Source organism: Rattus norvegicus, chromosome 8, assembly GCF_021556685.1.
Source record: "Rattus norvegicus strain SHRSP/BbbUtx chromosome 8, alternate assembly SHRSP_T2T, whole genome shotgun sequence".
NCBI classification, from domain to species: Eukaryota; Metazoa; Chordata; class Mammalia; order Rodentia; family Muridae; genus Rattus; species Rattus norvegicus.
Genome location: NC_141541.1, coordinates 118,014,925 through 118,040,670, shown reverse-complemented (window position 1 = coordinate 118,040,670; position 25,746 = coordinate 118,014,925). Strand labels below are relative to the sequence as shown.

The 25,746-nt window shown below is 47.0% G+C and overlaps 1 protein-coding gene across 1 annotated transcript; it reads right to left on the bottom strand.

Annotated features, from left to right (window-relative positions):
- Nucleotides 1-3,672: 3,672 nt before the first annotated feature.
- Elp6 (elongator acetyltransferase complex subunit 6) lies at nt 3,673-18,626 on the bottom strand. The gene is made up of 7 exons (NM_001108782.2): nt 18,551-18,626; nt 14,830-14,908; nt 11,716-11,786; nt 10,550-10,668; nt 8,576-8,777; nt 4,767-4,913; nt 3,673-4,208 (listed from the first exon to the last, which is right to left on the bottom strand). The coding sequence occupies exons 1-7, from the start codon at nt 18,602-18,604 to the stop codon at nt 4,080-4,082; spliced, it is 801 nt and encodes a 266-aa protein (NP_001102252.1). The 5' UTR covers nt 18,605-18,626; the 3' UTR covers nt 3,673-4,079.
- Nucleotides 18,627-25,746: the final 7,120 nt, after the last annotated feature.

Genomic DNA, 25,746 nt, shown 5'->3' with positions numbered 1-25,746 from the left:
CCCAGTACCAAGGGATCCAACGCCCTCTTCTGGCCTCTGATGCATCAGGCATGCACAGAATGTACAGACATACATGGAGGTGAAACACCTATATACATAAGATAAAATAATGTGATTTCGGGCTGGAGAGATAGCTCAGCGGTTAAGAGCACTGACTGCTCTTCCAGAGGTCCTGAGTTCAATTCCCAGTGACCACATGGTGGCTCACAACCATCTGTAATAGGGATCTGATGCCCTCTTCTGGTGGGTCTGAAGACAGCTACAGTGTATTCATATACATAAATAAATAAATGTTTAATAAAAAAATGAACTCATTAAATAGAAACTTTTCAAATGACGAAAGTAAGGTCTAGAGAGGCTAAATGAATCGACCCCCGTTTTCCCACACCCGGCCTCTAACTATGACTAATTCATTGTCTGCCTCTATAGATCTGTTCTTTCTGGACATTTCAAATAGCTGGAATCAGGGGCTAGAAGATGCCTTACCATGAGTTAAGAGCTCGTGCTGCTCTCACAGCAGACCTGAGTTTCCGTCAGAGCATCCACATCAGGCTGCTAACAGCTGACAGTAACTCCTGCTCCAGGGGGTGATTTAAACACCCTCTTCTGGCTTTAGCAGTCACCTGCACACGACACACATACAGATGGACGCTTACAGATAAAATGAAATCTTTTGAGTTTCTATTTATTTGAGATTACACTATATGCTTTGGTTTTCTGACACAGGGTTTCACTGTGTAGCTCTGGCTGGCCTGAAGCTCACTACGCAGATCATGTTGGCCTAAAACTAATAGACCTGCCTACCTTTGCCTCAAACGGCTTGCGCCACCATGCCCAGCTTGAGATAAACTATTTTAAAGTAATAAAATGAGCTGCTAAGGTAGCTGAGTGATTAACAGCACTTGCTGTTCCTGCACAGGACCCAGTTTTGGTTCCTCCATGGCTTACGACCATCTGCAACTCCGGCTTCAGGGGCTTCAATCCCCTTTTCTGGCTCTGCTGGCACTAGGCGCTCACATTAGATTACATAGCTGGGTATGCACATGACTTTAATCCCAGCAACTGGGAGGCAGAGACAGGTGGACCTCCGTGAGTTTGAAATTAGCCTGGTCTAAATAGAATCCCAGACTGACCGTGGTGACACAGTGAGACTGAAAATAAACAAACAAATGGGATCAGAGCTGAGTGACAGGAGACTTTCAGCCTGGCATCCAAGAGGCTGGATACCAGCTGGAGAGATGGCTCAGTGGTTAAGAGCACTGACTGCTCTTCCAGAGGTCCTGAGTTCAATTCCCAGCAACCACATGGTGGCTCACAACCATCTGTAAAGGGATCTGATCCCTCTTCTGGTGTGTCTGAAGACAGCAACAGTGTGTATAATAAATAAATAAATCTTGTGAAAAAAAAAAAAAAGAGGCTGGACACAGGATTGAGGGTTTGAGACCAACATGGGCTACATAGTGACCTCAAAGCCAGCCATGACTCCATAGAAAGAACTTGCCTCAAAACCAAGAGAAATAAGTAAACATTGGCCTAAATCTATAACCCCGAACTTGAGTCAAGAGGTTGGGGTAAAAGGATTGCTATGCATTTAAGGGCAGCCTAGGCTACATAGTGAGATCCTGCATGGAAAACAAAACAGCTTTCTCTTTGGCCACCAGGACCCTGCACTTTTCCCCTGAAAATCAGAGCATTATTGCAGGGGGTCCTGCTTGCTACAACACTCCACTTCCACTTGAGACAAGCCAACCACACTACTGGGTTTCTCCACCATTTCTCCACCTGCTCAAGAGGTCCAGCAGTTGTGGGTGACGAGGGAGTCTGTGTCTGAGAGCTGCCCTCACCTGCAGTGGTGGGGTGCTTTGGTGATAGCCTTCGGAGGCAGCTCAGGTATCTTGCTGGGAGTGGCAGTGTCCCCTGACCATCCCCTACTTTCCCTCCCCTGTGGTGGTTTGAATGAGAATGGCCCCATAGGCTCATGTATTTGCTTGCTTGGTCACCAGGGAGTAGGACTGTCTGAAGGATTTGAAGATTAGGGGGTGTGGCCCTGTTGAAAGAAGTGTTCACTCGGGGGGGGGGGGGGGTACCAGCTTTGAGGTTTCAAACACTTAACCCCGCCCTCCCCTCTCCCCTCTCTCTCTCCCCCTCCTCACATCCCTCTCCCTTCTACTGGCCCCCACACACCTCCCTGTCATTTTGCCTGTGGACTAAGATACAGCTCTCAGCCACTGCTCCAGAGTCATGTATGCCACCATGCTCCCTCCATGATAATAACAGAATAAGCCAACGAAACTACAAGCAAGCCCTCAGTAAAATGCTTTCTCTTATAAGAGATGCCTTGGTCATGGTGTTTCTTCACAGCAGTAGAACATCAGGACCCACAACAAACTGGCCAATGCAGGGGAGGCCACAGAGATAGCTCATTGGGTGTTTACTGCCAAGCTCGGTGACCTGAGTTTGGATTCCTGAAACCCACAAGATGGAAGGAGAAAACCGACTCCTGAACAACGTTCTCTGACCACCACCCCATGTGTGACATGATGTACACACACACACACACACACACACACACACACAATTAGGAAATGTAATAAATGTAATAACTGTTTTGGCTTGAGACACTCTGTAGCCCTGGTTGGCCTAGAACTTACTGTAGACCAGGCTGGCCTCAAACTCATAATCTCTACTTCACTCTGCCTCCAGATTAAAGGCATTTACCACAACACCAGCTTTATGAGAAACACTCGTCTAACACACAGGGCAAGGAAACACCTCTTTCTCCTTTCCAATGTTATTTTGAGCTAGTTTTTAAATTAATAACTATATAAAGACTGTGAGTGTAATTCAGTCACAGAGCACTTGCCTAACGTGCAAAGCTGTGAGTTCAATACAGGAACACACACACGATCTATGAAATTTTTAGTTTTATTAGTGGTATAATGTCCATGTGAAAACGAGGCACTAATTTTAAGAGAACACACCTTGTATTCCTTCTGAGGTGACCTTTACTAAGGAGCTAGATGTAACCAGGGGTCATCTTAAGATGCTGGGATAAATATTCCTTTCTCTTATCTAGATGTGGTACTGTGACTTTTAATACCAGCATTCTGGAGGCAGAGGCAGGGGAATCTCTGTGAGCTTCAAGCCAGCCTCATCTACATAGTGAGTTCCAAGCCAGCAAGGGCTACATCAAGAGACCTTGTCTCAAACTGCCCTCCAAAACACATGCACACAACATTGGTTCCAAGAACTGCCTCCTGCTGTCTCCAATGTCTTCAAAGGAGCATTACCAGTAGCTCGCCAAGGTCCCTCTAACCAGGCAGCAAAGACACTTCCCTGTTCTTCTTAAGGCCAGACCCTTATTCAAGGCCCCAGAGCCATGCTCTTGTTGGCTAGGACTCCAGCATACAGGCCAAGCTGCAGAAACAGAAGCAGGTTTACACCTTCAGTGGGTGAGGGGTGGGGACACCTGCCTGCCCCTGGACTCCGTGAACGTGGGCCGGCAGGTATGGCTTTGGAGTCCAGCTCCAGTTCAATTATCCTTAGCCTGTTCTAAGCCTCGAATGTCCTCACTTTCTTTTCCAAGTCCATCTCCTCACTGAACTTCAAGGGAAAGTCCCTATGTAAAAGGGAAATGAAACATTAAAAAAAAACAACCTCCAGGAAGCCTGCTGTGGGAACCTTCTTTATTCCACCCATCATGGTCCTAGCCGTCAGCCAGTATGGCTGCCATTCAGGCAACTTCCTGACTGCCTCCTTCTGCCCACAGTGTGGCTCTCAATGTCACAACCTCCAAAAATAGGCAGGTAAGGCCGAAGTCACATGGGATGCCCCAAAGGACCGCTCTGCTGGGGTTCACCATGCAGTCTCTCTCAGCAGGAGCCTCACGCAGTTCCTCACTGTGTTTCCTGAGCAGAGCCCTGGGGACAAAGCAGGTGCTCACAGCACCATCGTCCCGGGTCACGGCTGCTGTGGTGAAGCCTGAAGAGTGAGTCAAAGGTCTGAGGGCGCATTCCACCGGGTGCTTTATCTTCCACACCCACAGCTGTCCAAAGTCACTTCGGTTGTCCGGAATTAGGTCACAGAACAGCACGAGACATTCCTTTGGCAAAAAAGGACACATTCTTATCCTGTATCTTGTATTGGTAAGTGAGACTTCGAGCCCGCTGGGCTGTGGGCTGCGACGACCTCCTCCAGAGAATGCTCAGCTGCAGTGCGAGAGAGAGAGAGAGAGAGAGAGAGAGAGAGAGAGAGAGAGATTAAGGAAGAGGCGTCCACCAAGTACCCGCTCCACTGTGAATCCGACTGGGTCTCCTGGTCACTTTCCACTGCGGCTTCTACAATAGCTCAGACAAACGTGTCATACGGTAATGAGACCAACTTCTACAATAAACATTACCAGGGGCAACCGTTATCAAGCCTTGGCCCTCCATTAGGGCAGCTGTACTTCTTGCTTCTCATAGGAAAGTAAAGGTAGAAAAAGTCCACCGCTTCCCTCCTCCCTCTCTGCTTAGTTTTACTCTTGAGTACTAGGGTTTGGTAATCTCTGCCGGATAAACTCTCTTTGCCTTTGCACTCTTTAAGTCTGGGGTCTTCCGACAACGATTCTTGGACCCTAACATTCACAAATCAGACCACAGGAAAAACTACTTCCTGCTCCAGGAGTCTCTATGCTACCTGGTGACTTCACATGCATTAAACTCAGGACATCCAGGATCTGCCTTCTCCCCACGGCAGCGCCCCGTTCAGCCTGTGCACCTACCCACCTGCCCATGCACGTCCTTGCAGAATCCGGTGGCCAGGCCCTGAGTCCGCAGGATCAGGTGACTTTGATGACTGAGGCCATTCAGTAGGATGTTATTCTCTTCATCCTCAGCACCTTCAGTGTCGTGCACGAGGGCTACCACATTTCCCTGCATCATACACAAGAAAGAAACCTCGTCTTTAACATGGATACCCAAGGTCAGAGAACACCAGGCTTCCTGTGTCTCCATAGCCATATCTGTGTATCCCCCCAGATCACCCTCCCTGCTGCTCTTATAAGAGCTTCTTCATAAGACAGAGCCCTAGGGGGCTCCAGGACCCTAATTCCAATCAGCTACTGCATATTTTCACTTGCAAGTCCAAACTACATGTCCAACCCAATTCATCTAAAACCAACCCCGTCCTAGGCACTCCATGTCTATTCCTGAGTAGCATGCCACCAGGGGCTAGCAAGACAGCTCAGTGGGTAAAAGCACTTGTCACCAATCCTGATGATCTGAGTCAATCCCCGGACCTCACAGAACAGTAGGACAGAGAAGACTCCTGAAAATTGTCTGTGGCATTTCCATGTACCCACTACCAAATTAAATATCTCTAAATTTTCATTTAGCTGGACAGTGGTGGCACACACCTTTAATCCCAGCACTCAGGAGGCAGAGACAGGTGGATCTGAGTTCGAGGCCAGCCTGATCTACAGACAATTAGGGCTACACAGAGAAGCCCTGCCTCGTGAGAAAAAGATATATTTTTTCATTTAATTGCCACCATTCTGCCAGGCACTATTCAGTCAACATAGATAATCTAAGGTGACAAGTCAAGCAGAGAGAGGCATGGGGCAGGGAAATCTCAAAGGAGAGACAGGGAGGACACGCTGACCTGAGATCTGGCGGCCAAACAAAATTAACCAAACACTAATGGACAGTCTACCTCACCAAAATGTGGCATCGTGGGGCATACAGTTCAGTGGCACAGTACTTGCCTAACAATCTTGAGGCCCTAGATTTGATCCTTGGAACCATAGAGGGGAAAGTGAAATGTTGGCATTAGAAGTACAGCTTAATTGAGCATGTGTTCAGCATATACAAGGTCCTGAGTTCAATTCCCCAGACTGCTGAAAACTAAAAACTAAAAATGAGAGGTTGAGAAGCGGCTCAGTAGTAAAGTGCTTCTTGCGAAAGCACAGTGACCTGAGGTGGAGCCCACAGGACCCCTAACCCCCTCATACAGAGGCAGACGTGACCTAGGTAAGGAGTACACACCTTTTATCCTAGTACTCAGGAAACAGAAGCAGCCTGGTATACACAGTGAGTTTCTAGGATAGCCAGGGCTATATAGTAAGACCTTGTCTTTTTTTTTTTTTTTTGGTTCTTTTTTTTCCGGAGCTGGGGACCGAACCCAGGGCCTTGCGCTTCCTAGGCAAGCACTTTACCACTGAGCTAAATCCCCAACCCGGTAAGACCTTGTCTTAAAAAGGGAGTGTGGGTGTTGGGGATTTAGCTCAGTGGTAGAGCGCTTGCTTACCAAGCGCAAGGCCCTGGGTTCGGTCCTCAGCTCCGGAAAAAAAAAAAAAAGAAGAAGAAGAAAAAAAAAAAAAAACATTAAAAAGGGAGTGGTGGTGGTGGCAGCTGGAGGGATGGTTCAGTAGTTAAGAGCACTAATTGCGGGGTTGGAGATTTAGCTCAGTGGTAGAGCGCTTGCTTACCAAGCGCAAGGCCCTGGGTTCGGTTCCCAGCTCCAAAAAAAAAAAAAAAAAAAAAAAAAGAGCACTAATTGCTTTTCCAGAGGACCCAGGTTCGATTCACAGAAGCCACAAGGAGGTCCATAGATGTCTGTGGCTCAAGTCCCAGGGGATCTAGTGCTCTCTTCCAGCCTCCATGGGCACCAAGATACTAGTATACAAAAGGAATTTTTAAGTTAAGATATGAGGGCTAGACATGGCTCAGCAGATGAGAGTATATAACTGCTCTTGCAGAGGACCTAGGTTCAGTTCTGAACATACATGTCAGACAGCTTACAAAGGCATGCAACTCCAGCTCCAAGGAATCCAATGATCTGTTCTGGCCTTCAAAATCACCTATACAACATGTAATTAAAAAGTAAAAGAGGGCTGGAGAGATGGCTCAGTGATTAAGAGCACTGACTGTTCTTCCAGAGGTTCTGAGTTCAAATCCCAGCAACCACATGGTGGCTCACAACCATCTGTAATGAGATCTGATGCCCTCTTCTGGTGTGTCTGAGGACAGCTACAGTGTACTTATATATAATAAATAAATAAATCTTTAAAAAAAAAAAATACCAAAAGGATCTTAGGACAGGCCATAGAGGTGTATGCCTATAATCCTAACACTGGGGAGGCAGAGGCAGGTTGATCTCCCTGAGTTTGAGGCCAGTCTAGTCTATAGAGCAAGTTATAGGACAGCCAAGGGTACAGAAAGAAATTGTCTCAAAAAACTAAGTAAACAAACAAACAAACAAGCAAATAACAAAATCTTTAAAAAAAAATTCAAAAGGATAGACGAGGTCAGTGTGACGTACAAATCTGTGACTTTAGAGCTTGGGAGGTGGACAAAGAAGACCAGAGGTGCAAGGTCACCCTTAGCTACTTAGCAAGTTCAAAGTCAGCCTGGACTACACAGAACCCACCTCACGAAAGCAAGCTAGTCTCAGCAGGGCACATGTGACCACAGCACTGTGCAGCCTTAGGTACACGGAGAAGGGAATCCCTGGAGCATACTGGCCAGCCAGTCTTGCCAAATAGGTGGTCTCCAAGCCTCCTGCCCTTCTATGGGGGCTCTCAAGTCTCCCTGTCCCTCACTCTCTCCCTCCCTGGTCCCTCTCTCTGGATCCTGGTCCTGTGACCGTAGACAAGAAGATCGCAGCGGTCCTTTGACCACGGCTTCCAGGGAAGCCTGTGCCTGCGGGTTTCACAATTGGTCACACTCTTGCGAATTCATCTCACTCCTCTCTACCAGTACTCTGCACGGAGTCTGGCCTCTCCGCACAATGTCTATAGCCCGTGTGCTAACCCAGGTGCCGCAGGAGACAGCCAGCTCACTCCACTCAATGTCTTGTTTTGTTCTTTGACAGCTCTTGCTACATAGACTGTGCTGGCTTGGAGCTCTGTGGCCCAGGCTGGCCTCAGACTTGGACTCTGAGGATTCTGAGCTCACGCTGCCATGTTCAGACTCTCAGTTGTTTTGCTCTCTTAATTCTTTTTTTTTTTTTAATTAACTTGGGTAGGCAGATGTGAGAGGGTGCCCGTGCAAGCACGCAGCGCTGTGAGGTCAGAGATAATCCTGTCACGTGTCCTCTCCTTTCACCTTTGTGTGGGTTGTGGGGTCACACTCAGGTCATCAGACTTGTGCAGCTAAGCACTTTTGCCTGGCTTTAAACTCACAACCCTTCTTCCACAATGTCCCGAGTAACAGACAGGTGAGGACAATCCGCTACACAAGGATGTTACCAACTGAGCTACAACCCTGGCCCTACTTTTCAATCCCCAGAACTTTCACCCACAAGGAAAGAAAACATAAAGCTGTTATGAGTCATGACTTTAGTTAATCTTCAAGACTCACCAAGGAACCCACAGAGCTCACAGGCAGGCGGGGACTATGGCACTGTCCCACGGTGCTAGTCAAACCTTTAACTTTGAGAGCTTTATTATTTAGCATTGCCAAGTAGGGTAAAAGCAGAATGGGTGGAATGAAGAATTTCTGCGTCTACCAGAGGACAGCTAAACTCAAAGCAAACAGACAGAGAAGGCAGAGCACACGAGTCTGGGTTCTCAGCGACCATGGCGGTCCCTCGGTACCTTCAGTTCGCAGCACACCGTGGCCCTGCAGTACTGCATGAAATCCAGCACGGCAACTGCCCCCACACCCAGGCTCAGCAGCACACTGAGGTTGTCCACCAACAGGACTGGGCACTTCCATGGCGACTCCCCACTGTCCGCGGGCTTCAGGGTGTCCTGTATAAACGTATACAGCGACTGTAGGTTCCCTGCACCAGCCTCCCTAGAAACGCAGGGGAAAGTCACCAAAGCTTTTGTCAGTCACACTCTACAACCATGGGAGGAATGTTTTCCTCTGAGTCAGTGTCTCATGAACTCCGGGCCTTGAACTCAGTATGTAGTCAAGGGTGACCTTGATTTTCTGATCTTTCTGCTTCCACATCCTAAGGGCTCCCTAGCATACAGGACAGCTGGCTTGACAGAGTGCTGGGTGTCAAACAAACACAGGGCTTCATGCACACTAGGCAAACACTATCAACTGAAGCTACAGTCCCAGCTCTTCTCTCCTGTTCAAGTGTGACACTTTAGAGCTGACCTGGAATTCATCCCATCCTTTCTACTCCCGAGTGCTAGGATTACAGGCATGTACCACCGTGCCCAGCTCTGCAAATGTTTATCTGGGACAAAGGAGCACCAAGAGAGACTGGAGAAGGCAAAGAACTGTATGACTGACAGTCTTTGGCAATCTGGAAAAGAACACACACACACAAAGGCACACATGCACGCACAAGTAAATCTTACTTTACTCCAATCCAAGTATTTTCTAAGGCCTACTAGGTACTAAGGTAAAATTTATGGGCTACAAAAATTGTACAAGCCTTGGGTCTCTGAAGAGACATTATAAAGACCTGGCATGGTGGTCCATACCTATAGTCCCAACTATCACAGAAGCAGGAGAATAGAAAGCAAGAGGCCAGCCTGGGAAGGCAGTGAGACTGTCTCAAAATGGAGATATAAAATAGTAATAATGAGAAAAGAAAGAGAACTATACAGCTTCTCAATCCAAGAGCTGTGGCACCTAGACAAGTCAGAATGTGCAAGCGAGAGAGGCCTCCCCAGCAGATCCTGACCTGCCAGAGGAAGTTAGCAGCAATTGGAGCATCTTGGTGAGGGGTGTGGCCTATGGGTTGCTGGTATACACACAGAACTGACGTATCTCTGACACACGATGACCCACCCACGCCCACCTTCCCTGGGGATGTTGCAAGCTGTCCTTTCCCAGCAAAGTGAGGGGGAGAGGAGCACAGCGCCCAGGGCAACCTCCTCCTCCCTCGGCAGTGGAGGACTTCCAGACACGCTGGGATCAGGTGTAACCAGTCCCTGCAGTCAAATGATAAAACCAAGGTAGGGTGCTACGGAATATGTCACACACCCAGACATTCTAGCCACGGCAAAAGGGCACATCTGAAAAAGCAGGGTAGTGGGGACGGCTGTGTCATGGACTCCTTTGTGAAAGAGAAAGAACAGAAGCCATGAGGGGCTGATGTTCAGAAAGGGGGAGACGCACAGCATAGCCAGTCTCAGACCTGCAGTCGTCTCCTGTTGCTGCTGCTAAAGAGTGAGGCAAGAGATATTTAGGCCTGCAGGCCATCTCTTCCCCTGCTCCAACTACCGAGTCTGTCACCATAAAGTCAAATATCCAGAGACAAACAAGGATAAACAAATATGGCTACGTTCCAATAAAATTAAAACAAACAAACAAACAGGTCACCAGCCCATAACCCTTAGTTTCTAAATGAGGGCAAGAAAGAGCTAAGGTAGGTACACGAGGGAGCCATCAGAGAAACAGCAGAGCACTTCCCTGTGCTATCCTCCCAGCAAACTATGCTTTCCTCGGCTCTGGGGACCACCACCCACCATGGGCTTCATGTTGGCAGCCAAGGGCTGTGTGACACATAGGAACACAGGGGATGGGTCTGATTCCTGAAGCCACCTCCGCCTCTGACACAACCCAGCAGCCCTGTCTGCCCCCACCCCCAGCTCTACAGTTCGGACCTGAGAAACTGCAGGGGGTGAGGCTCCTCCTGAGAGTGGAAGAGGACTTCCACGGAGGACTTGAGGCCCTCCAGGAACACAAGCTGCCCTCGCTCCCGCGCTGCGGTCAAGCTGACGCCCTGGATGAGACAAAAAGCAGAGTGAAGTGCTGTGCCCTGTGGGGCATGGGGAACCTTTCAGAGGAACTACATACTGGCTAATAAGACGGTAAGACATATTCCAAACCCTGCCGAAGTGTTCCTGTCTCTTCCCACTCTGCTTTCAGATATTTGCGACAAGACTTGGGTGTCCTCCCAAGAAGGTCTCGACACAAAATGCAGTAGAAGATGACCTTGACCTTTTTTTTTCCGCAAGACAGAGATTCTCTGTGTATCCCTAGCTGTTCTAGAACTAGATTTGTAGACCAGACTGGCCTCGAGCTCACAGAGGTCTGCCTGTCTCTGCTTCCTGAGTGCTGGGATTATTTTTACTTTTCAATGATGTACAAGTGTCTCTACATGCAAGTGCAGCTGCCTTGGAAGGTCGGAAGGTTGGAAGCTGCCTGACCCAGGTGCTGGGAACCCGATCCTCTCAACACTAACCACTGAGCCACCTCGGCAGTCCCAACCCTGATCTTGTGTTCTCCTGCCTCTCCCTCCTGGTGCTGGGATGAGAGGTTGAGCCAGTGGTGTGAAAACATACTCAGCTAGGCAAGAAACCCTGAACTGGCCACGATCCGGAGAAGGGTTTGGATCACAGAGGACTACAAACCCTAGACCTGGTTTTATATGTTTTCAGTAAAACATGCCCAGATTCTGCTTTAATCCTTTGGATAAGGAGTTCAGGGTCCCAAGATATCCTCAGTCCTTCCTCTGTTCGATTCTCCATAACGCAGACAGAAAAGTCCAGCCTCAGCCCGGCAATGGTGCCACACACCTTTAATCCCAGCCCTCAGGAAACAGAAGCAGGTGGATCTCTGAGTTCGAGTGAGTTCTAAGACAGCCAAGATTACACAGAGAAACTCTTGTCTTGAAAAAACAAAAAAGCAAAAACAACACCAAAAACAAACAAAAAAACAAAACAACCCCCCCCCAAAAAAAAAAGAAGGGAAGAAAAGAAAAAGAAAAGCCTGGCCCTGGCCCATGCTCCTTTGAAGGGATGTCACCACAGAGGACTGGAACACTTACCAGTTTCTGTCCCACAATATTGTAATGGCTGAAAGACTGGACAAGTGCCACGAAGCAGACTTTACAATTAGCTGAAAAACAAAAAAATGGACTTTTAAAACAAATCCCCTGCTCACAACCAGACACAAATTCTTCAACCCTCTGGAAAGACGAACACTAAGGAAGGCCTAGACCAGGCCCTGTACTCTGATATAATTTGCTTGATTTCACTAAGACGCACCTCCCCATCGTCATCCTATGAGATAGCCTCAGGGAGCACATGCTGGTCTTCAACTCCCTATAGAACCCAGGGTGGTTCTGAACTCTATTTTTGTTTTGCTTTGTTCTTTTTGAGACAGGGTTTTTCTGTGTAGCCCTGGTTATCTTGGAACTTACTCTGTAGATCAGGCTGGCCTGGAACTCAGAAATCTGCCTGCCTCTGCCTCCCAAATGCTGGGGCTAAAGGCCTCTACCACCAACACCCAGCTGACTTTGAACTTTTTTTTTTAATTAATTTATTTATTTTATGTATCTTGCTGTCTTCACACACACCAGAAGAGGGCATCGAATCCCATTACAGATGGTTGTGAGCCACCATGTGGTTGCTGGGAATTGAACTCATGACCTCTGGAAGAGCAGTCAGTGCTCTTAACCACTGAGCCATCTCTCCAGCCCCCGACTTTGAACTCTTAATCCTCTAGCTCTAACTCCTGAGATCGCTAGCAGGAGCCACCACACTTGATGCAAACAATACGGGAAACTCAACTCTGGGCTTCATGGATAGTAAGCAAACATTCTACAAACTGAGCTATAACCCCACGCCCATAAGATGCATTAAAAAATTTATTGTGGGGGTCGGGGATTTAGCTCAGTGGTAGAACGCTTGCCTAGCAAGCGCAAGGCGCTGGGTTTGGTCCCCAGCTCCGGAAAAAAAAAATTTATTGTGTGTATGCATGATGTGTATGCACAGAAGTCAGAGAACAAGTTTGTGGAGCTGGTTCTCGCCTTCCACCTGCACACAGGCTCCAAACATTGAACTCAGGTTGCCACGCTTGTGTGACAAGTACTTTTACTCACTGAGCCATCTTACCAAGCCAAAATGTCTTTTTCCCCTTTGTTTTCTAGTACTGGGGATGAAACCCAGTTCTACTGGTAAGTCATATCCCCAACTTTTGCTTGGTTATTTTTGCTTACTTGGGGGAAGGAGGGCTGTGCATATGTACCTCAGTTTGACTACAGAGGACAACGTGTAGGAGTTAGTTCTTCCCTTCTGCCATGTGGGTGCTGGGGACTGAGCTCAAATCATCAGGATGGTGCAGCCAGTGCTGTTTACCAACTGAGCTATCTCCCTGGCCCCTAAGTAGTGTGTGTGTGTGTGTGTGTGTGTGTGTGTCTATGTGTGTATCTGTGTTTATTCATGTTTGTGTGACTCTGTGCATGAGTGCATGTCTTATTCATGGAGACCAGTCTCTCCCTGAATTGAAGCTCACTGCCTCGGCTGGGCTGACCCCTGGGCTTCCAGGAGTCTAGCTGACTCTTTCCCTCTCTCCCTCGTGCTATGGTTACAGATCTGCACCACACCTGGGTTTTGTGGAACTGCCGGAAAGCTGAACTCAGGTCCTCAGGCATGTTACCAAATGCACCCACCTCCACAGTTCCTAGGGACTTAACCTTGTTCTTTTGTAAATTGTGTCTGTTTCCCAACTTTGCTGTGTGCTTACTATTTATACACACTCTGAGAAACTCCAGCTAATTAACTGAGCCTTGTTCATTCTAATAACTTATCCATAGATTACTCTTGTTTTTCTATGCTGAAAATCATATCACGTGAAAAAAATAACCTTTGAAAGCTGTCCAATTGGGCAAAGATCCACCTCATCATCATGGCTGGAACAGGGCATCCTCGAGGAGAAGCCAATGATGACCGAGTCTGGTGCTGGGGCTACGGCTAAGTTGATAAAGTGCTTGCCTGGTATGCACTTGATCCTCAGTGCTGAATAAAGCCAGGCGCGGTGGCACACACCTGTAACTCAAGGACTTCGGAGGTGGAGAAAGGAGGATCTGAAATCCTGGGTCATCCTCGGCTACATAGCAAATTCAAGGCAGGCGTGGGTGACAGGGGACGCAGTCTTACACTAATAGCACCACCAAAAAATGGAGGAAGAGACTTTTCTAATCTATTTCCTAATGTGAAATGCAGTGGGGTTGGGGATTTAGCTCAGCAGTAGAGCGCTTGCCTAGGAAGCGCAAGGCCCTGGGTTCGATCCCCAGCTCCGGAAAAAAAGAAAAGAAAAGAAAAAAAAAAAAAAAAAAAGAAATGCAGTGGCCCTATTCTCTAGGAAGTATCTATTGCAATGACAAAATGTCACTAGGGTTGGAGGATCTGAGACTTAAAAACACAACAACTAAGAAACAACAGGTCAGGAAGCCACACAAGGACCTCAGAGAGGAGTGGCTCCTCCACAGTGGATGGAGAAGTGGAGAAGGGGAAGAAGGGAAGGTAGGCTGATAGGCACACAGCATTCTTGGGTAGGCTGTAATGATGCTCCCATCACCTGGTACCTAAGAGAATAGCTCACTGATTACCTGAACACCAAAGCCAAGACAACCAATGTTCTTCCCGTTGCTTCCTTAGGGTTTTTCTTTTCTATTTTCTTAGCTGTTCTGGGTTTCCATTTTTGTTGTTGTTTTTTTGTTTTGTTTTTTGTTTTTGTTTTCCCAAGATGGGGTCTCACTGTGTAGCCTTGGCTGTCCCGGAACTCACTCTGTAGACCAGACTGGCCTCAAACTCAAAGATCTGCCTGCCTCCCGAGTCCTAGGACTAAAGATGTACACCACCACTGCCTGGCTAGACAATTGTTGATATTTCTTTTATTTTGAAGTTACAGATGGTTGTGAGCCACCGTGTGGGTGCTGGGGATTTAACCTGAGCCCTCTGGGAGAGTAGCCAGTGCTCTGAACTTCGAGCCATCTCTCCAGAACTGGGGGTCCTTTTCTTTCCTTTCTTTTCTTTTCTTTTTTTTCGGAGCTGGGGACTGAACCCAGGGCTTTGCGCTTGCTAGGCAAGCGCTCTACCACTGAGCCAAATCCCCAACCCCTGGGGTTCCTTTTCTATGGCACCAGGGAGTCACATACCTTTCAGGTAGAAGGACAGGAAGTGATGCACAAGGAAGCTGCCGTCTGTCTTGGCGTCACAGAGGAGAGTCAGTTTCCCCTGAGAGTAGGGAAGAGCACAAGGTAAGTCAGACCCCCCGTAAGAGGTGAGCCCCATCAGAGAAGCCAAGGCAGTTATGGACATTTCGACACTTGAACAGCTGTTTATTAATGACATACATACTAAATTAACCCCAAAATGAGTAAACCTCAGAGCCGAGGAGATGGCTCAGTGGATAAATCCCTCACTGTGCAATAACGAGGACCGAGTTTGAGTCCCCAGAACCCAAGTAAAGTCAGACCCAGCAGTGGGTAACTGTAAGCTCAGAGCTTATGCAGAGAGACAGGAGGCCAAGATGGAATCTCTACAGGTTCTACGGCCAGGCCAGCCAGTGTACGCAGTGCACGGCAGTCTCAGAACAAAGTAAGAGGAATGACTACCACACCCACACCGGAGCATGTGTGCAACTGTCTTCACACACACAAAAGTGGGAGCATACACGTGCACGTGATAAGCAAAAACTGAAGAAAATCAAGGCTGGAGGGATGACTTACAAGCTAAGGGTGAGCACTACTATTGCATGGGACTGCGTTTGCACCAGGTAGCTCACGATGCCTACGGCTCTAGTTCCAGAAAGATGAACAACATCTCCTATGTCTACAGACACCTTCCCTTATATGCAGACAAACACGGGTATGCATAATTAAAAATGAAAAAAAAAAAAACAAGTTCTGAAAAATAACAAGATCAATAATTAAAATCACGAGAGAGTAAAGTTGTGAGCCCTGTTAGTCAGGATGGGCACGCACAGCTCAGCCTCTTAAGTCAAAAGTCGGAAAGAGCCCAAGCATTCGGTGCTTGCAGCCCGGCAGTTTACCCAATCTTCACAGCCTGCCTGCCCAAGACAGATGCCATCAAAAAGAAGATGCAGATGCTGAAACTGGACGAGGAGAATACCACCACCATGCTGAGCAGACCGAGGCCGACAAGAAGCAAGCTGAGGACTGATGCAGGCAGCTGGGTGAGAGCAGCAGGCCTTCTGGAGGAAGTGAAAGGGGATGGGGGGTGAGGAGGAAAACTATTCTGAGTCTGCCCAGGAGCAGACTGAGAAGAAGCCCACTGAGGATGAGGCAGATGTGACCTCCCTGAAGGACCGCTCAGCTCCTAGAGGAGGAGTCAGCAGAACAGCGCCTGACTACAGCCCTGCAAAAGCTAGAGACTGGGAAGGCAGCTGATGAGAGTGAGAGAGAAAGGAAAGTCACTGAAAGCCAAGCTATGAAAGGTGAAGAAAAGACAGGAGATGCAGGAGGTTCAGCTGAAGGAGGCCAAAGTCCACCACAGAGGATCCTGGCTGCAAATAGGAGGTGGCCGGGAAGCTGGTGATTCTGGAAGAAGAGATGGAGTGCTCAGAGGAGAGCTGAGGTGGCTGGGAACCAAGTCTGGCAGCTGGAGGAGGAGTTTCAAACCATGGACCGGGCCCTCAAGACGCTGATAGCCTCAGAGGAGTATTCGACCAAGGAGGACCGGCACAAAGAAGAGATCAAACTTTTGGAGGAGTAGCTAAAAGAGACTGAGACCTGAACAGAGTTGGCTGAAACATCTGTGGCAAAGTTGGAGAAAACCATTGAGAAGCTGGAAGAGACATTGGCTAGCACCACTGGGATGTAGAGATTCTTCATCCAGATCCTTCTGGGACTCAGTGACCTGTAAGGGCTGGCCCTGCACCTACCAGACTATAATTGCCTTCTCAAGCCATTAAACTGATGTTACTGGGGACAAAGAATAATTTTTTTAACTGCTTGGTTTAGTAATTTAGGAACCAGTCTTAAGGAGAATTAGATTCAAAAGAAAGCCTTTATCCCTGATCTCCAATGAATAGAAAGGGCCTTCAGAAAAGGCTTTCTTTCCATCTAGAACTTGGAAGGCTGAGGCAACAAGATTGTGAGTCAAAGGCCAGACTAAGCAGTGTGTGGTTCCTTTCTTCCCAGCACCAGACAGACAAAGGGTTGCAGGACTGAGTTTGAGACTAGTCTAGTCTACACCACGAGTTTCCAGCCAGGCTGGGCTATAGAGTCTTAAGAAACAAAAGCAAAAACAAAGTAACCAAAAATGCCAGCCTAAGATGCTCATTCAGACCATCTCAAAACAGAGTTATTTTGTTTGTTTTGAGGTAGGAACTCACCTTATAGTCCGGGTTGGCCTGGAACTCACAGAAATCTGCCTAGCTCTGCCCCCTGCTACCACACACTTAATTGTAAGATGTTTTAAGTAGGGTTGGGGATTTAGCTCAGTGGTAGAGCGCTTGCCTAGCAAGCACAAGGCCCTGGGTTCGGTCCCCAGCTCCGAAAAAATGAACCAAAAAAAAAAAAAAAAAAAAAAGATGTTTTAAGTAGTGTCTTTGGCCCTAAGATCCTCCCTGGGGTCAATTTGTAAAAGTAATTAGGATGGTTTTTGTTTTGGGTTTGTGGGTGCGGTATATGTGCATGGGCACGGCATGTGTGTGCAGTATGTGGGGAGACTTGAGGTTGGTGTTGGGTGTCTTCTTCATTGCTTTCCATTTTTCCATTTATCAAGGTAGGGACTCTTGATAAGTAGCCAATTTCAACTAACAGTCAGCCAGCTTGCCCCAGGGATCCCATCTCTAGGTGCCCTCTTGCCTACCTAGCTTTGACAATGGGTTCTTGGAATCCAAATTCTACTTCTGTACATGGTGCCAAGCCCTTTATCCACTGTGCTATCCCCTGGCCCAATTCTTGACAAGGCCTCTGATAACAAAGATCTCCCAGTGGCTAAGGTTCAGACTGGACTCTTATCACAGCGATCGCTGGAAAGATGATCTCTGCATTGTCTAGCTACCTGCTGTAGTTCTGTAAGTGACAGACAACATCAGGATCAAGGGCTGTCACATAACACGTCCATGCTGTACCAACTTAGGGCAAACCCGCCTAAGGTCTCTGGGTTTCAGTTGCCCTGCCCCCGCCCACACTATAAAATGCCAAATCACAACACCTGGACTTGATGGACCTTTTCCACCCAGTGTGGTCACTCTGGGCCCGGAAAATGCCCCAGCACCTCGAAAAATAGTCAGAACTGCAGGCCTGGACAGTCAAAAGCTGTCGGGCAAATAAAAGGATCTATTTAAAGCTTTCCACCTGTGGTGTGTTTTCTGCAAATTATTGAGTAAGACAGAGAGATAAACTCCTGGAAGAGGTAACCCCTACGTGAAAATGAAAGACTTAGAGGTTCCATGGAGAGTGAGGAGGCTGAGAAAAACAGAATGGACGGAACACGCTGAAAGCTCAACGCAACCAGATGGTGAACTGTGAACAGTTCTTAGACGCCATCAGAACTAGGAAGAGTGCAAGCTGTGTTCCGTGCAACCTATAAAATGTTCCAGGGTGTAAGGAGGCTCAGGGCAGGCAAGAGACTTTCTTCTAGGGCCTGCTCTGCAGCCACCTCTGGGCGCCAGGGTAGCACGGAGTATATGGTCCCGGGGACTGAAAATGAACACGCAAGATGGTCCAGAAGCCCATCTTCCACAGGCCCAGGCACGCAACTGCAGCTTCGGCCGAGCCCTTTCCAGACTACAATTCCCAGATGCCCTCGGTTTACGGCAGCCGCGCCTGCTCCACCGCGCAGATCCCGGATGCAATCTTGCACGCTCCCGGGACATGCCTTCTTCCGGGCCGCGCGACATCTTACCTGCTCGGTCCTGTCTGGGGTGATGCTGAGAAGGTTGTTGAGTTCCGGGAACATTATGAACTGGGATAAAAATGATGGTTCTACAGGAAGAATGAAGGCCCAAGAACAACGCCCACAAGACCGTGCTCGCACGCGAGAAAGTGCGCGTGCGTGATCTCGCTCCCGCGTCAGCCAATCAGGCTTAGGGTTGTGATGATTCTGCGCAAGCGCATGAGCACGTATGCTCGTAAAGCTGAGCCAGAGAGCGATACCTCATTTAGGCAATGGACAATTGTGCAGTTCTCGTTAGGTGTGGATTCACTTGGTGCCGATCCTCCCTCACGATTTAGCACGAGCGAGCGAGTTTTCTCTTTTCATTGCTCCCCCTCCCTTCGCACCTCCGGGTCTTAGTCGCTCCATGTCTTCTAGTGTATTGCTCACAAACATGGGACATACAGGGGAATGCTGGCAGGATCTTCGTAACAAAACGTACCAGCACAAAACTAAGTCCTGAAAAGCTTTTTTTATTTTTATTTTTTATAAAAGAAAACGCCAGGGGACTTAAGAGATGGCTCAGGTAATAAACAGTCTTGCTCCTTCGGAAGACCACCCAACATTAGGTTGCTCAACTTGTAACTCCAGCTCCAAGGGGACCCGACACATTCTTCTGGCCTCTTGCCGTCCATGCACACACAGGGTACACAAAAATTTTGAGGGGTCTCAGCAGATTTTAGAAGGCCCCAATTTGATTCTCACTATCCACTTGGCAATTTATAACCCTCTGTAACTGCAGGAATCTGATACCCTCTCCTGGCCTCCAAGGGCACCAGGCATAAAAGTGGTGCACGCATACACGCGATCAAAACATTCCACTGCATAGTTTTTAAGTGAGCAAGGCCATCCCTTGGTCTTCTGCTAGAAAAATAAAATAAAGCAGGCAAAGCCAGAGGGATACGGATCAGTTGAAGAGTGTTTTCATAGCATTAAAAACGACATGTCAACATCTGTGATCTCAGCTCTCGAGAGGCTTAGGCAGGAGGATTGCCAGCAACCTGGGCTTTATGAAACTACTTATAAAAAATAAAAATGGGGCTGGAGAGATGGCTCATCGGTTAAGAGCACCCGACTGCTCTTCCAGAGGTCATGAGTTCAAATCCCAGCAACCACATGGTGGCTCACAACCATCTGTAAAGAGATCCGATGCCCTCTTCTGGTGTATATGAAGACAGCTACAGTGTACTTATATATAATAAATAAATAAATAAATCTTTAAAAAAATAATTAAAAAAATAAAAAATAAAAATGATGGAACTGGGCGTTAATCCTAGAGTTCAGGAGGCAGAGGCAGTCATATCTCTGAGTATGAAGCCAGCCTGGTCTACAAAGTGAATTTAGAACAGCCAGACCCACACAGAAATCCTGTTTCAAAGAAAACAAGCAAGCAAACAAGCAAGCAAGCAAGCAAAAGAAGATGAGGAGGAAGAAGAAATATAAGCAGGGTTGGGGATTTAGCTCAGTGGTAGAGCGCTTGCCTAGCAAGCATAAGGCCCTGGGTTTGATCCCCAGCTCCGGGGGAAAAAAAAAAGAAAGAAAGAAAGAAAACAAGAAATATAAGCTAGTGGTGATGGCACACACTTTTAATTTCAGCACTTGGGAAGCAGAGGCAGGCAGATCTCAAGTTCAAGGCCAGCCTGATATACAGATGGAATTCCTGGACAGCCAGTCAAGAAACCCTTTCTCGAAAATACAAAAATAAACAAATACAATAATGGAAAATATAGAATTATATAGAGATACATACATGTATGTAATAACAATGAAAATAAAAGAGGCCATGAATGTGAAAGAGAGACAGGAGAGGGATATGGAAGGGTTTGGAAGGAGAAAAGGGAAGGGGGAATAATTAGGCACAATTAGAAAGGAATAAAAACTGGAGAGATGGCTCAGTTAAGAGCATTGACTGCTCTTCCAGAGGACCTGAGTTCAAATCCCAGCAACCACATGGTGGCTCACAACCATCTGTAATGAGATCTGATGCCCTCTTCTGGTGTGTCTGAAGACAGCTACAGTGTACTCACATACATAAAATAATAAATTTTTTTTATTTTTTTTTTATTTTTTTTTTCCGGGGCTGGGGACCGAACCTAGGACCTTGAGCTTCCTAGGTAAGCACTCTACCACTGAGCCAAATCCCCAACCCCATAAATTTTTTTTAAAAGAAAGGAATAAAAGTAAATATCACAGCACCCATCCTCTGTAGGTACTGTAAGAAAGTCAAGCGCTAGATAGGGGTTTTGAAATTAAGGTAGTTGTCAGAGGTGACTTCACTAAGAAATTGTGGTTGGGGCTGGGGAGCTCAGCAGTTAAAAGCACTGCTTACTCTTCCAAAGGACGCAGGTTCAATTTCCAGCACCCTCATGGCAGCTCACCACTGTCCGCCATCCCTACTCCAGGTGTTCTGATGTCCTCTTCTGGCTGTTTTAGGCACTAGGCATGTACATGTAAGCAAAACATGTTTTTTTTTCTTGAGACACAGTCTGTGGGGTTGGGGGTTTAGCTCAGTGGTAGAGCGCTTACCTAGCAAGTGCAAGGCCCTGGGTTCGGTCCCCAGCTCCGAAAAAAAGAACCAAAAAAAAAAAAAAAAAAAGAAAGAAAAAAGAGACACAGTCTGTGTAGTCCTGGCTGTCCTGAAACTTACTAGGTAGACATTGCTGGCCTCAAACTCACAGACCTGCCAGTGATTTCTGGGTGCTGGAATCAATATGCCTGGCAATAATACTTTTTAAAAAAAAATATAGTATGGTGAGAATGCATCTGCCTGTCCTCAGGGTATGTGTAGAGAAGTTCTTCTTTCTGGAATGATTCCCCTGCCCCCAATATCCAGCTGATTTGAAGCCCCTCCAGGTCTTTGGTTCAGCTCTCGCTTTCTCTTGGAGGCCTTCCCAGAGAGTCCTGCTTAAATCACGTAGTCCTAAGGAGTCCCTCCGATCATGAGGAAAAAAATTCATTAACCAAAGTCAAGGTTCCCTGTAGTGACTGAAATGGCAGCCCTAGGGCCTGTTTGCAAAAGAGAGTTAAAAGGATTTAGGGAAAGGTGTGTGGCGTTTAAGTGAGTTTTCCTTTTTTGTTTTTTTTAGAGTTTTGTTTGTTTGGTTGGTTTTTCTTTATATTTAATCAGGTAAAATGTAAATGGAGCAATGTTTCTGATAAACTCAAAACTAAACACAGCTGTGTGTAAAAGGGTCAGTAATTGGCCTGGATATTTTTGCAAAGATTACAAAAACAAGATAAATACAAGATGACCGAGCTGAAGCTATGGACGCCGGTTGGAGTCAAGGCTGACCTCTCTGAGTCGATATGAATTAGGTCTTACAGCCAAAACTGGACTCTTTGAGCAGAACCTAGCGGAGCACACTTTTTTTTTTTTTTTTTTTTTTTGATTCTTTTTTTTTTCGGAGCTGGGGACCGAACCCAGGGCCTTGCGCTTCCTAGGTAAGCGCTCTACCACTGAGCTAAATCCCCAGCCCCTACACTTTTAATCCCAGCACTCAGGAGGCAAAGGCAGGAAGATCTCTGTGAGTTTGAGGCCAGCCTGGTCTACAGAGTGAGTTCCAGGACAGCCAGGGCTACTTGACAAGACCTTGTGTCAAAGAAACAAAACAAAAGGGCTGTTTGGGCTTTCTAATAGTAAGAAAGAAAAGCAATCACCCTGTCTGAGATGGCTCCTCGGGTAAAAGGGCTTGCAAGCCTGACGCCCTGAGTTTCAGCCCCGGACCCACAAAGGAAAGAGGATTTGATTCCTGAAAGTGTCCTCCGATCTCCTCAAGTATGCCGTGCCCATGGGCACCCATGTTCACATTTTCTCACACGATAATAAATGACATTTAAGATTAAGAGATTTATTTTATTTCATGTGTGTGGATGTTTTACACACATGGATACCTAGTGCCTTCGAAGTCCGGAGGAGGACATAGGAGCCCCTGGGACTGGAGTTAGGTGGTTGCGAGCCATCGTGTGGTAGCCCGTGTTCTTCACTCCTGAGTCACCTCTCTAACCCCTAATAATTGAGAGAGACAGAGACAGAGAGAGAACCCACTGACCCCAGGAGTTGGCCTGATGCCCGCAGCTAGGTGTCTGTCTTGTTGAACATAAATAATATCACAAACTATCAACGTAATCTATCAGGTTTTTGCTTGTTTGCTTTCTTCATTTTCTCTTGTTTTTCTTTTCTTTTCTTTTCTTCTTTTTTTTTCCGGAGCTGGGGACTGAACCCAGGGCCTTGTACTTGCTAGGCAAGCGCTCTACTGCTGAGCTAAATCCCCAACCCCATTTTCTCTTGTTTTTAAAGGTTTTATTTTTATTCTTGTTTTTAAAGGTTTGTATTTTTAATTTTGTGTATAGCTATGGGTATACGCACAAGCGCCAGGCCCCACAGAGACAAGAGTCAGAGCCCATGGGGCTGGAGTTACACTCAGTTATGAGCCTCACAATGTGGGTACAGGGAGCTAACCCCTAGGCCTCTCTAAGAGCAGTACTCTCCTTTAACTAAGAAGCTGTCTCTGTAGCCTTGCCTGTGTTTGTTTGTTTTACTTATTTCTTGGCTTTTGGAGGCAGGGCCTTGCTGTGTAGACTTGGCTGATCTGGTACTCACGTAGCTCAGACTGGCCTTGAACTTGCAGCCATCTGACCTGAATGCACCCTGGTCTTAAATATTTTTAAGTATTTCAGTATTCATGACTTTCACAGGTTTGTCAAGTTTATTTTATTTTATGTTTTTATACTATCATAGATGTTTGTTTGTTTGTTTTGTTTTGAGACAGTCTCACCACATAGCTATGGTTAGCCAGGAACTTGTTAGGTAAGCCAGGCCAGCCTTAAATTTGCCTGCTTCCTCACCCCTACTGCAGTGATTAAATGAATTTGATTCTAGGCCTGGCACAATTGCTACGATGACGATAATGTGGGGGTGTGCCACCAAGTGCACGTGGAGGTCACAGGACAGCTTGAGGATATCAGCTCTCTCCTACCTTTCCATGGGTTTGAGGACTAAACTCAGGTCACCAGACTTTCATAGTAAATATCTCTGTTCAGGAAGCCATCCTTCTCCCTCACTTTTTCCGTCTCTCATTGTTTTGCTTTTTTTGTGGCTAGGGAGTCTCACACATGCTAGGTGAATGCATCCTCGGTTACAATTTATTTGTGTATTTGCGTATTTTGATTTACCCTTTGTCCTTGCTGACCATCAACTCCTGTCGTGTTTAAAATTTTCCGTTGGCTTTTTTTTTTCCTCTTCATTCCCTCGTCCCTCCCCCCTTGTCTCATTTTCCCATTAAAACCTCTCCATGGGGCTGGAGAGATGGCTCAGTGGTTAAGAGCACTGACTGCTCTTCCAGAGGTCCTGAGTTCAATTCCCAGCAACCACATGGTGGCTCACAACCATCTGTAAAGAGATCTGATGCCCTCTTCTGGTGTATCTGAAGACAGCTACAGTGTACTTATATATAATAAATGAATAAATCTAAAACAAAAAACAAAAAAAAACCTCTCCATGTGGGAAGAAAAAAGGTTCCATTGAATTTGCTTAGTAAATGAGCATAGTGTCAGTATAGAATCATTTTATGCTTTTTTTTTTTTTTTTTGGTTCTTTTTTTCGGAGCTGGGGACCGAACCCAGGGCCTCGCGCATGCTAGGCAAGCGCTCTACCCCTGAGCTAAATCCCCAACCCCAGAATCATTTTATCTCTTTCTTTTTTTTTTCTTTTTTCTTTTTTTCGGAGCTGGGGACTGAACCCAGGGCCTTGCGCATGCTAGGCAAGCGCTCTACCACTGAGCCAAATCCCCAACCCCATTTTATCTCTTTCTTTCTCGCCTAGGTACCTTTTGTGTATTTTCTTACTTCTGGACACTGGCTGGAAACAGTGAAAACACATATATTCTTGTCTTGTTTCTTATTTAAAGGGACAAAGGTTAGGTTTTCATCGTGAAATAGGATGTTAGTTGTAGGTTTTTCATGGCTTTGATTTATGAGGTTGAAGGAATTCCCTTAGTCTTTTTGGGCCTCTTACCTGGCCTTGGGTCATCTTTAATTCTGAACGCGTGAGAGTGAGCTCCGCAGACTCCAGGTTCTCTCTGTATGTTCCAGTGTCTTCTCTCGTATGCTGTCCTAAGAACTCTAAGTGTCAGCCGAGAAGTGGCGATACACACTTTTAATCCCTGCACTCAGGAGGCAGAGGCAGGAGGATCTCAGTTTGAGGGCAGCCTGGTCTAGAGAGTGAGTTCCCAGAGAGCCAGGGCTGCACAGAAAAACCCTGTCTAGAAAAAGAAAAAGTTGGGCTGGAGAGATGGCTCAGTGGTTAAGAGCACTGACTGCTCTTCCAGAGGTCCTGAGTTCAATTCCCAGCAACCACATGGCTCACAACCATCTGTAATGAGATCCGATGCCCTCTTAGTGTGTCTGAAGACAGCTACAGTGTACTTATATATAATAAATGAATAAATAGAGGCTGGGGATTTAGCTCAGTGGTAGAGCGCTTACCTAGGAAGCACAAGGCCCTGGGTTCGGTCCCCAGCTCCGAAAAAAAGAAAAGAAAAAAAAAAAAAGAAAAAGAAAAAGTTGGGGTTGGGGATTTAGCGCAGCGGTAGAGCGCTTGCCTAGGAAGCGCAAGGCCCTGAGTTCGGTCCCCAGCCCCGAAAAAAAGAACCAAAAAAAAAAAAAAAAGAAAAGAAAAAGAAAAAGCAACAACCACAAAACAAACAAAAACAAATGTCTTCATTTCCCCGCCCCCTTGCTCCAGTCTTTCCAACTTAGAGACGGTTCTGGGGGTTGGACAGGTAGCTCACCAATTAAGACACTTGCTGTTTTCCAAGGGCATACATTCAGTCCCCAGCACTCACGCCTGCATGTGATGTCACCTCCAGGGGATCCAATGCTCTTCTCTGGCCTCTTCAAGTGTCTACACACACAGGGGACACACTGACACATTAAAAAATAATAAATGGACCTGGGCAGTGGTTATATACAGACACCTTTACTCCTGGCCCTCAGGAGGCAGAGGGAAGCAGATCTTTGTGAGTTCAAGACCAGCCTGGCGGGGGCTGGAGAGATGGCTCAGTGGTTAAGAGCACTGACTGCTCTTCCAGAGGTCCTGAGTTCAATTCCCAGCGACCACATGGTGGCTCACAACCATCCATAATGAGATCTGGGGTCATCTTCTGGCC

Bases quoted from the DNA above. Each gene is read 5' to 3' on its own strand.
- Elp6 (NM_001108782.2), bottom strand. From the start codon at position 18,604: ATGTTCCCGGAACTCAACAACCTTCTCAGCATCACCCCAGACAGGACC. The intron at 10,669-11,715 runs GTAAGTGTTCCA...TGTCTCATCCAG, and splicing joins ATATTGTGGGACAGAAACTG to GGCGTCAGCTTGACCGCAGC. The intron at 4,209-4,766 runs GTGGGTAGGTGC...CTCGCACTGCAG, and splicing joins GCAAGGACGTGCATGGGCAG to CTGAGCATTCTCTGGAGGAG.